The sequence below is a fragment of the Coregonus clupeaformis genome, chromosome 28 (genome assembly GCF_020615455.1).
Source record: "Coregonus clupeaformis isolate EN_2021a chromosome 28, ASM2061545v1, whole genome shotgun sequence".
NCBI lineage: Eukaryota > Metazoa > Chordata > Actinopteri > Salmoniformes > Salmonidae > Coregonus > Coregonus clupeaformis.
The window spans coordinates 35,221,963-35,233,917 of NC_059219.1; the positions used below are offsets into that span (position 1 = coordinate 35,221,963).

The 11,955-nt window shown below is 42.3% G+C and overlaps 1 protein-coding gene across 1 annotated transcript; it reads right to left on the reverse strand.

Annotated features, from left to right (window-relative positions):
* Positions 1–2,322: 2,322 nt before the first annotated feature.
* On the reverse strand, positions 2,323–11,730 carry LOC121543704 (protein mono-ADP-ribosyltransferase PARP12-like). Its single transcript, XM_041853841.1, has 8 exons — positions 11,315–11,730; positions 10,531–10,666; positions 9,097–9,361; positions 8,857–8,952; positions 8,600–8,726; positions 3,193–3,361; positions 2,700–2,820; positions 2,323–2,471 (listed from the first exon to the last, which is right to left on the reverse strand). Exons 1-8 carry the CDS (start codon positions 11,641–11,643, stop codon positions 2,371–2,373), a joined length of 1,344 nt encoding a protein of 447 aa, XP_041709775.1. The 5' UTR covers positions 11,644–11,730; the 3' UTR covers positions 2,323–2,370.
* Between the last annotated feature and the right edge of the window lie 225 nt (positions 11,731–11,955).

Consider the following 11,955-nt stretch of genomic DNA (forward strand, 5'->3'; position numbering starts at 1 on the left):
TTTATTCTTGGGATGTTTTGCAGCAGAGTGTTTTCTGCAACACCCCTGTCATTCCTCAAATGCGTGTGCCAACATGATACCTGGTCATTGGCCACTCAAAATACCGGTTAACTTGTCCTGTTTGATGCAAGGCATAGGCATAGGTGAATCATGGATCAATATGGCTTTCATTTAGAATATTAGGGCCAAATGATGTTCATAATACGTTTTCTGTGTAACTAATTATGATAAACATGGGGAGACATGCAAGTGATAGTCTTGAGTATGGTCTTGAATAACATAAAATAGACATGTAGAAAAACTATTACACAAATAAACATGCCAGACCAGTCTATAGTTTTATTATCACATCTTCACATAAATATAGAGATGCATGCTAGGAAATTGCGTTATATACTACAGACTGCGATTAACTCGTAACGTGATAGATATTCTAAGACAAGTTGTAACTACAGTTGAAGTCAGAAGTTTATATACACTTAGGTTGGAGTCATTAAAACTCGTTTTTCAACCACTCCACAAATTTCTTGTTAACAAACTATAGTTTTGGCAAGTCGGTTAGGACATCTACTTTGTGCATGACACAAGTAATTTTTCCAACAATTGTTTACAGACAGATTATTTCACTTACAACTCACTGTATCACAATTCCAGTGGGTCAGAAGTTTACATACACTAAGTTGACAGTGCCTTTAAACAGCTTTTAAAATTCCAGAAAATGATGTCATGGCTTTAGAAGCTTCTGATTGGCTAATTGACATAATTTTAGTCAATTGGAGGTGTACCTGTGGATGTATTTCAAGCCCTACCTTCAAACTCAATGCCTCTTTGCTTGACATCATGGGAAAATCAAAAGAAATCAGCCAAGTCTGATTCATCATTGGGAGCAATTTCCAAATGCCTGAAGGTACCACGTTCATCTGTACAAACAATAGTACCCAAGTATTAACACCATGGGACCATGCAGCCGTCATACCGCTCAGGAAGGAGACGCGTTCTGTCTCCTAGAGATGAACGTACTTTGGTGCAAATCAATCCCAGAACAACAGCAAAGGACCTTGTGAAGATGCTGGAGGAAACAGGTACAAAAGTATCTAATCCACAGTAAAACAAGTCCTATATCGACATAACCTGAAAGGCCGCTCAGCAAGGAAGAAGCCACTGCTCCAAAACCGCCATAAAAAACAAGCCAGACTACGGTTTGCAACTGCACATGGGGAGAAAGATCGTACTTTTTGGAGAAATGTCCTCTGGTCTGATGAAACAAAAATATAACTGTTTGGCCATAATGACCATTGTTATGTTTGGAGGAAAAAGGTTGTAGCTTGCAAGCCGAAGAACACCATCCCAATCGTGAAGCACGGGGTGGCAGCATCATGCTGTGGGGGTGCTTTGCTGCAGGAGGGACTTGTGCACTTCACAAAATAGATGGCATCATGAGGAAGGAAAATTATGTGGATATATTGAAGCAACATCTCAAGACATCAGTCAGGAAGTTAAAGCTTGGTCGCAAATGGGTCTTCCAAATGGACAATGACCCCAAGCATACTTCCAAAGTTGTGGCAAAATGGCTTAAGGAGAACAAAGTCCAGGTATTGGAGTGGCCATCACAAAGCCCTGCCCTCAATACTATCGAAAATGTGTGGGCAGAACTGAAAAAGCGTGTGTGAGCAAGGAGGCCTACAAACCTGACTCAGTTACACCAGCTCTGTCAGGAGGAATGGGCCAAAATTCTCCCAACTTATTGTGGAAGCCTGTGCAAGGCTACCCGAAACGTTTGACCCAAGTTAAACAATTTAAAGGCAATGCTACCAAATACTAATTGAGTAAACTTCTGACCCACTGGGAATGTGATGAAATAATTATCTCTACTATTATTCTGCATTTCACATTCTTAAAATAAAGTGGTGATCCTAACTGACCTAAGACAGAGAATGTTTTACTAGGATTAAATGTCAGGAATTGTGAAAAACAGAGTTTAAATGTATTTGGTTAAGGTGTATGTAAACTTCCGACTTCAACTGTAGGTATTGATTACAGGAAACGTAAAAACAGACTTCAGTTGAGGGCACCGGGTTTTCCAATGAACAAAAAAAAACATATTGCAAACAAAATGCATATTATATCAGTAACATGATTTGAAATTAGCAACACACTGTGATTTCCTGTTGCTGGCTCTTCGTGGCTGTACCAGGTAGTTATCCCTGTGGTATTGGGTGATTTACATACTGTGTTGTATTGGGGTGACTGTCAGCCAGTCCAATTTATCCCCACTCACCAGATCCAGAGTAAAGGTACTACATTAATTCAGAGGAACAGATCTGCCCATTTATTCATCCTCTTTATTTACTTGCTCCCTTCTCTCTCTCTTTACGGTGCAGTCTTGTTCTCCACTTCCATGATGGAGATGAAGCGTGGTCGGCGACGCACCCTCCTCTTGGTGTTGTGTTTGGGGTTCCGCTGGTACATGTCTGCAGGAAGGTTTGAAAGTGGAGGACAAGTTGATGAGGAGAGGGGCAGAGGAGATGAGAGTAGGGTAGAGAAAGGAAGGGTACAAAAAAGAGATGGAGGAGAGTTCAAAGACTAATGATTCCTCATCCTGGTCACTGTATGTTTTGATATAAAACATATTGATCAGGTTTTTTCTTACACAGCTATTTCAGTGCAGGTGTATGTTGGGGATGTAATAAGGGCTTTACCTTGAAAACTGAGGTAGTAGTTACGGTGACCTTTCATAATGGTGACCTCAGCAGATCTGTCTGCCAGGTACGCTTCCTCCAGCTCACGGGAAGAGAGGGATGTCATTCGCTGTTTATCGTCCTGACCACAACACAACCAACACCACCACATACTTAGGCCGGGATTCAATCCAAGGCATTTTATAGAGCAGCACACTGGACAGCCGACAATGCGCCTTTTAATGGTAATTTCCCCGACGTTCGCGGAGATAGCATTCACGGTAAACACTGCGCATGTCGGCTCTAATGCTAAATTAAAACTCAAGGGTAATGCGCTGCTCTATAGAGTGCCTGGGATTGAATCCGGCCCTTTCCAATACTGAATGCTTTTAAACCATAACTCAACCACAACAGCACCACTACAACTTAACATCACTGAATCCTCACAACCACATCTCAACCACAAAACAACAACTGCAAAGCTTAATGCCCCCCCTTCTCCCTCCAGACTCACGGGTCTTCCAAACTCAATCCAGTTCTCGTGGTCGCCCTTGTAGTACCACAGCCACTCAGTGGTCAGGATGTAGTGAGCCGGCTTTGTTACCGAGGATACCGTGGAGAGGCGCCGCACGGGGTCCGACTCCCGCGTCATCGTTAGGAAGTCTACTGGCCGAGAGCCCGGACTGAGAGAGAGAGAGAGAGACGTTCATGGATTATTTTCATTTTACAGTCAGACTTTACAGTATGTTGCCTGTAAAAAAATAAAATCGGAAAATGTTTTTTAGAACCCAATTCATACAGTCCACTTTTTACCACATTCTTGCTTGGATAAGCATTTTATGTCTCCCGTGAACATGCTGGCAAGTTTAAGAGTGAGAGTACATGTGGGCCGATGTCAGTGGCGGTCCACAAAATGAGGGAGGACAAATGTTTAATTTTATGAGCATGGCTTTATTTCTATTACAGCATATTGGATGACTGTCATTCATATTCCATTCACCCAGCTAAATGTAACATCGATAGGTTTAGGCTACTGCTAGTGTTGAGCGATTAGTGCTTTTTGAGGTAAGTTCGGTTTCGGTTCGATTATTGTTTTAATAATCACGGTTTTCGATTTTGCATGCTTCTGTCTATAACGTGAGCTGCTCAGTATGTGTAAATAATCCTTGTTACCACTGCTTTTTTGAAAGATATAACGTTAGCAATAGAGAACTGCAAAAGTGTTGCTACTGTTCTTGAAAACATTGCTGCCCTGAATTTAGCAGGCACTATTGACAAATATCAGTGGGAAAAAGTTGTGATGTACTACTTTCTGCACACTTTCAGTGTGAACCGGAGTGACTTGACACAACGAGGGTCAAACAAGTTGTACAGACAAAACAGAGTTAAAGGGGTTCCAGTCTGCTGTGAAGCGTTCATCCATGTATACGGGTAAGAGTCTAGCTTCATTTTCAGATATTATACTGTACGTTTCTAATTTAGTCAGAAAGTCATTTTCATTGCAAGTTAAAGCATACTGTTAGCTAGCTAGGGAACGTTAGCTTGCTGGCTCGCTAACTAATGTTACGTGTATGTTCTGTGTAGTAATATTATTAGTATCTCAGAAAGCCATTTCCATTGCTAGTTATAGCCTTTAAGTTAGCTAGCTAGCTAACATTGAACCTAGTTGGTTAGCTTTAGCTACAGTGAGGGAAAAAAGTATTTGATCCCCTGCTGATTTTGTACGTTTGCCCACTGACAAAGACATGATCAGTCTATAATTTTAATGGTAGATTTATTTGAACAGTGAGAGACAGAATAACAACAAAAAAATGCAGAAAAACGCATGTCAAAAATGTTATGAATTGATTTGCATTTTAATGAGGGAAATAAGTATTTGACACCTCTGCAAAACATGACTTAGTACTTGGTGGCAAAACCCTTGTTGGCAATCACAGAGGTCAGACGTTTCTTGTAGTTGGCCACCAGGTTTGCACACATCTCAGGAGGGATTTTGTTCCACTCCTCTTTGCAGATCTTCTCCAAGTCATTAAGGTTTCGAGGCTGACGTTTGGCAACTCGAACCTTCAGCTCCCTCCACAGATTTTCTATGGGATTAAGGTCTGGAGACTGGCTAGGCCACTCCAGGACCTTAATGTGCTTCTTCTTGAGCCACTCCTTTGTTGCCTTGGCCATGTGTTTTGGGTCATTGTCATGCTGGAATACCCAGCCACGACCCATTTTCAATGCCCTGGCTGAGGGAAGGAGGTTCTCACCCAAGATTTGACGGTACATGGCCCCGTCCATCGTCCCTTTGATGCGGTGAAGTTGTCCTGTCCCTTTAGCAGAAAAACACCCCCAAAGCATAATGTTTCCACCTCCATGTTTGATGGTGGGGATGTTGTTCTTGGGGTCATAGGCAGCATTCCTCCTCCTCCAAACACGGCGAGTTGAGTTGATGCCAAAGAGCTCGATTTTGGTCTCATCTGACCACAACACTTTCACCTAGTTCTCCTCTGAATCATTCAGATGTTCATTGGCAAACCTCAGACGGCCCTGTATATGTGCTTTCTTGACCAGGGGGACCTTGCGGGCGCTGCAGGATTTCAGTCCTTCACGGCATAGTGTGTTACCAATTGTTTTCTTGGTGACTATGGTCCCAGCTGCCTTGAGATCATTGACAAGATCCTCCTGTGTAGTTCTGGGCTGATTCCTCACCGTTCTCATGATCATTGCAACTCCACGAGGTGAGATCTTGCATGGAGCCCCAGGCCGAGGGAGATTGACAGTTATTTTGTGTCACCTTCTCACCAAGCTGCTTGGCGATGGTTTTGTAGCCCATTCCAGCCTTGTGTAGGTCTACAATCTTGTCCCTGACATCCTTGGAGAGCTCTTTGGTCTTGGCCATGGTGGAGAGTTTGGAATCTGATTGATTGATTGCTTCTGTGGACAGGTGTCTTTTATACAGGTAACAAGCTGAGATTAGGAGCACTCCCTTTAAGAGTGTGCTCCTAATCTCAGCTCGTCACCTGTATAAAAGACACCTGGGAGACAGAAATCTTTCTGATTGAGAGGGGGTCAAATACTTATTTCCCTCATTAAAATGCAAATCAATTTATAACATTTTTGACATGCGTTTTTCTGGATTTTTTTGTTGTTATTCTGTCTCTCACTGTTCAAATAAACCTACCATAAAAATTTGACTGATCATTTCTTTGTCCGTGGGCAAACGTACAAAATCAGCAGGGGATCAAATACTTTTTTCCCTCACTGTACCTGCAGATTCATACTACAGCATTTCATGCATGGTGGCTAGCTATGACAATCAGTTTGTATTGCTAGTAGGATGGGTTGGGATTATGGTTCATTTTTTGCTACGTCTAAACAAAAGACTCCACTTCGCCAGATTACATGACCCATCAAGTTAGCCAGGTGTGTCTGGGAGTGATTACGGCCATCTATTTATTGTATTTCATGAACATGTGTACATGTCTAGACAATAGTGACCAATCCAATTAGCTAGATGTGGCTGGCAGCTGGTTATAGCATTTGTTTCATATGACCCATCACTTTAGACAAGTGTGTCTGTCTGGGTAAGCATCATCTAATAATTATACATTCTTTTTATCTGGACACTTTTATTTTGTTATTGCTACTATGCAAGTAACCATTTCACTGTACCGTTTACACCTTCTGTATCCTGTGTCATGTGACAAATATACATTGATTTTATTTGATATAGTGTGTGTTTACCAGAGACGGTAATGTGGATAACAAACATGACCTGCACCAAAGTCAGATTAGGATAAAGGCCAAGGACTAGATCCAGTGTATTTTTACCTGGAGTTTTTCCTTATTGGAGGCTACTACTTTCACCACTTTTAGTCTTGAAATCTTTGGTTGTTTACTACTCTGCCTTACTCACTCTGTTTAGCACATGACCTCACCTGTGAATCCTTAAAGAGATGGGTGGGGCTATGGCTTAAGAGGGTGTGAACAATGCTGAATAGGTGTAGACGAAGAAGAGGTGTACCAAAACATTCAAGGGACATTTTCTAAAAGGTGAGGTTACAAGTTTATCAACTTTCAAAGCAGAATTACTTTCCCATTGTTCCTCAACTGCAGTGTACGATATACAATTTTGTAGCACTGAGTCTCTACTTTTATCCAATGTAAAAAACACAATTTTAAATGTTGCTACATAATACCGAATCGAGGTGGTCGGTCACATTTTTGTTCAGTGTATTTTATAACACCTGACGAAAGTATAAAATACAAATAATATTTTCCCCCCACACCTTGCGTCATGGCAACGTGTGGAACCGCTGTCATATAAAAAAGTTGTATTTTGAAACAGAGCCCAAGGCAAGCTCATGCTTTTTTTTATCCACGTTTCAGCTCTTTCCTACCCTCACTCCGCTTTGTTAGGGAGCAGGCGTAGGGTCTTGCATTCAGAGTATCTTTATCATGATGCTAGCTGTGCCACTAGAGATCCTGGTTAGAATCCAGGCTCTGCTGTAGCCGGCCGCAACCGGGAGACCAATGGGGCGGCGCACAATTGGCCCAGCGTCGTCCAGGGTAGGGGAGGGAATGGCAGGCAGGGAGGTAGCTCAGTTGATAGAGCATGGCGTTTGCAACGCCAGGGTTGTGGGTTCGTTTCCCACGGGGGGCCAGTATGAAGAATAATAATGTATGCATTAACTGTAAGTCGCTCTGGATAAGAGCGTCAGCTAAATGACATAAATGTAAATGTAATACCGACAGAAAATAATAGCAATCTATATTTTCAAAAGCATGTCTCGTGTTCATATTTCACAACCTCTGCAGGCTTGATTTAGGCTACATTATTGCATGCTAAATGTTTATATCAGTGATAGATGAGCAAACAAATAGATTAGCTATACCACCTCTATTTGCCCAGCCAGAGAATTAACCAAATATAGCCTACAGACGGAGATTCAGTGAAAGAAAATCACATTGATTAAAAGACAAGTCACAATCTTTTGGTCAGGTAGGTCTAGGCTACTAAGTGACTGCAAGTGAAGAGCAAAATAATCCACTTGTTAAGCTACATAACATGCTGGCAAAATGTTCTGATCAGTGCTAATAAATGAGCCAACTAGACAAGATGATCATGAGCAGCTTCACCTCAAATTAGCTAACATTTCTACAGCCTAATTGTACCCTAACCAATATCCAAACTGAGATTCAGTGAAAAGAAAAATCTGACATTGATTGATTTATCAAGAGTCCCCACGCTTGTCTCAAAGCAGCGCAAAACGGTGCTGACATAGTTGACCACACACAGGTAGGCTATGCTTCAAATGTATTATAACAATTTGATGACTTTCTGAGTTTCAGTAAGCAACAATTTGATGCCTTCAATTGCATTAGCCTACATTATTCCAATATGTTCATCCTTCAGTGATACTTATTCCCAAAGTCATTATTTATGGATCCATCCAGTTGTGGTTAAGAAAGCAGTTATTGTGGTAGGCTATGGGAAGAGATGGGTGAAGTGACATGCCTCCCAAAGTTTAGAACTGCATGAGGATAGTAGTAAGGGCGCTGCCTAGCAACCATCAAGAGCTTAAAGGAAAACTCCACCAAAAAATGATATTTTGGTATTTGTTTCATTAGTCCATTGTTGATATAGTCCCAAAATCTTCTGCATGTCAGAAATCAAGTTTTCAAGATATATAACTTTCAAAATACAAAAAAACAGCCAGTATTTTGGGTGGAATTTTCCTTTAAGAGCAAAGTGCGTGCCAATGCCGCCTCAGCATTACGGCTACATTTCATACTAAGCCGTAGGCATAACTACTGCAATCCCAACTAGGTCGGTTCGCAGAAATAAAGTGAAAGTTGGTAGAAAAACGTCTTTGTTTGAAAGGTGCATAAGAGTCCACTTTCAACTTTAGTGGGCAGTAGTGAACCCTGACCTGTGTGTGTTCCGGGGGTCACAGAAGGCTCTCTCGATGTCCTCAGTGTGACGCAGGTCTTTCCAGCCGTTCCCATCAAACACCTCCCACTTATAGGGCAGGTTAAAATGCACACGGATACACTGGTCTGGGCACACAAACGCATTACACAAACAAGCATGAGAGAACCACAACCAAACATACCAAAAGCATAGAAAATATCCCAACAGGCAAAACATAAAAAAATAAAAATAAACATCAAGTAGAAGAGAGCTCACCCTGGAATCTACAGTTCCTGCGTATGAAATGCAGACAAATCTCCTTCCTCTCCTCTTTCTGGATCACAGGCCTGGAGACCAGCTCACCTACACGCTCTGTACAGAGGGATATACAGAGGGATTACATATACAGAGGGATTATACACACACTGCAGATCAGGCCAAGAGAACAGCTCAGCTACACAAATACTGCAGATCAAGCCAAAAGAACACACACACTCCAGTTGAGGGATATCGTACCTTTAGCAGCGTAGGGTGTAGTGGGTGTGTTGAGGCGGTGGAGGTTCTGGTAGACGAAGGGCAGGTCGTTGATGATGTCACCGCTGAGGCCCCTCTCCTCCAGCATGCGGCGGCCATGCTGGTCGATGACGTGCTGCCTCTTGCACTTAGGCCCGAACATGCAGTCGTCCTGCACAAAGTGCATGCACATGTGCACCTTGGTGCAGCCGTCCCTGAAGGTACACGCACCGTGGGGCCCGGAGCCCTTGTTGTAGTGAGAGCACACCTGACGTCAGGAACATACGGCAACAATGTCAGAGACAATCATCGTGGCAATGCAGTCATATATAGCCAACCAGAGGGGCTGGGCCAAGCAGTTGCCTTTAGAAGGCTTACATGGTCATCGTTGAAAAAAAATCTAACCTCGCACACCAAGAAGTTCTACTTTACCTCTCTGGGTAACGAATACTTCCCGGAGACAAACCCACATCAACAGCATACGTTTTTTTATATTTCCTTTTTTGTTGTATTCTTTAAAAATATATAACATTCTTTATTAGCTTTTTTTTTTTTTTTTTTTTTTTTTTTTACACACAGGAAGTCCCACAGATCCAAGGTGGCTTGTCTTCATCTCAGAAGGTGAACGCTCTGATCCCTCTTCACCCACATTGGGCTTTAGGCTGGACGTGGTGGTATTTGTAGTGTTTTTAGGTTTTTTGTTTTGTCTTTTAAAACATTTCATTGATTTACTGTGATATTTGTTTAGACTGGATGAACCAACATTACTCTCGGAAAACTGAACACACGTTTTTTCATTTTTCTTTTTGAGAAACTTGTTTGTGGCTCTGAGGCCTCCGTATAGTTGTCCAATCAGATTACGGGTGCATCTGGTTCGGAGAGGTATCATCCGATCAGTGTGCAGGATTCACTTCTCACTGGCACTGAACCTGCCTATAAACTCGTCCAGAATTCCCTTCTCTGGAATGCCAGGATGTAAGCTACTCCTGTCCTTCCCTCTCTGGGGAGATAGAATGAGTGAGAGAAAAAGAGAGTGAGAGAGAAAAAAAGAGAAAGATAGAGGAGGTCTACCCCTTCTACCCATGAGCTCGTACACAAAGAGCACTCAGAACACTGCTACCCTCCCTGAGGGCAGAAACCTGTAATGCAGAAACGTCCCACATTTTACTTAAGGGAGCAAGACTTCATGGAGCAAGAGGGACAAGTTCACATACATAGAGAGCATGAGACAAAGCATTGTGTTTCTAATGTATTCATCTAAGGGAGAAAAGGTATATGAAAGTGTACAGGGGCTTAGGGAGAGGTGCTAGGGATTGGAACTGGGCTAATTTCTTAATGGAGACCACAAGGCCCTGTTAAGGCTCCTTCCAGGTGTGTAGTGGGGCTCTAGAGCGGCCCGTGCATTATTTTCTCTGTGTGTGTGTGTATGTGTGTTACCTCCGGCAGCAAGGTAGGATCATTCTGCAGCAGTAACAGGAACAGGTCATCCTCGTGCAGCTCATGCAGAGTGCACTCCCTCAGGAGCGGGTAGTTATGCTCCGAACGCACGTCATGGGAGAACTTACACTGCTTCCTAGTGAGAGAGAACAGCACACACAGATCAAATAAAATAAAATGTTATTTGCCACATGCGCCGAATACAACAGGTGTAGACATTACAGTGAAATGCTTACTTATAAGCCCATAACCAACAATGCAGTTTAAGATATAACAATTATTATTATTTTAATTAAAGAGCAGCAGTAAAATAAAACAACAGTAGGGAGGTTATATACAGGGGGTATCGGTACAGAGTCAATGTGCGGGGGCACCAGTTATTCAAGGTAATTGAGGTAATATGTACATGTGGATAGAGTAGGTAAACAGACAGGAGCGTACCATAAAGACATCAAGCATCATTTTGTTTTTGTGTAGGCTACTGAAAACTCATGATCATAATATGCCTTGTTCCAAATCAAGGAATTGAAGGAAATATAGGCAATTCTGCATCATACTGCAATATTTTGTATTGATAATATACCTGATGATAAAAATAAATGTGCTACCACAGCTTTACACGCATTAGTGGACTAGACTAGAAGATGCAGGTGTTATTTGTCCAGATTGATCAATACAGAATAAAAGGGGGCGTGCCAGCTATCTCATCTATTTCTGCTGATAGCTAGCCACTCCCCTCCTTAACCTAGCAAAAACTACTCACCACGGTCGAGGTTTCTCTTACCTGCCTTTCCCAAATCTACAGTTTCCATAAACAAAATATTTGCAAAGGTGAAGCTCCTGGCAATCTCTGCAATCTTGCTTTGTGTAATTTTTGCATAGTCGCAGCGACGTTTTGGCGACAATCACACAGTCAGCTCCCCATTCGTCCGTCCTCTCTCGGTTCCGCACCACAGCAAACCGAGAACACTTCTTTACGATGTACCAAAAGTCGTCCTCGGTTATTTCAACACGCTGGAATACTTTCCTGTGCAATTGCTGGAGGACCAATGAACCTTTGTTGCTGCATAATATACTGGTGGCATGATGAATTACTCTGGAGTAACTTGACATTGTTGGTGCCTCTCATTTGCGGAAGCAGCAAACCAGAAACAGATTGGCAGTACTAGTAGTTCTACTTTTCTCCACGCTGTGGCGATCGAGTTCAATTCAGAGCATCACAGAAATGCAATGGCGAATGTTGCCCCCTTGTGGATAAAAGTGGGAAGTGTTCTGATTCTAAATATCAAGCATTCAATTTTCAATAATCTGTTACCAATATGGCACACATTAATCCGTTCTGCCCCCTATATTGTACTATTGATAAACATTATTGGTCGTTGTGGTGTATTTTTCCACTCTCTCTCTGGGTCTGTGGTCACGGAT

Excerpts from the sequence above, each read along its gene's own strand:
- LOC121543704 (XM_041853841.1), bottom strand. The coding sequence starts at position 11,643 with ATGTCAAGTTACTCCAGAGTAATTCATCATGCCACCAGTATATTATGC. Across the intron at positions 9,362-10,530 it reads ATCCTACCTTGCTGCCGGAG|GTGTGCTCTCACTACAACAA; the intron begins GTAACACACATA and ends TCCTGACGTCAG. Across the intron at positions 2,821-3,192 it reads GGATTGAGTTTGGAAGACCC|GACGATAAACAGCGAATGAC; the intron begins GTGAGTCTGGAG and ends TGTTGTGGTCAG.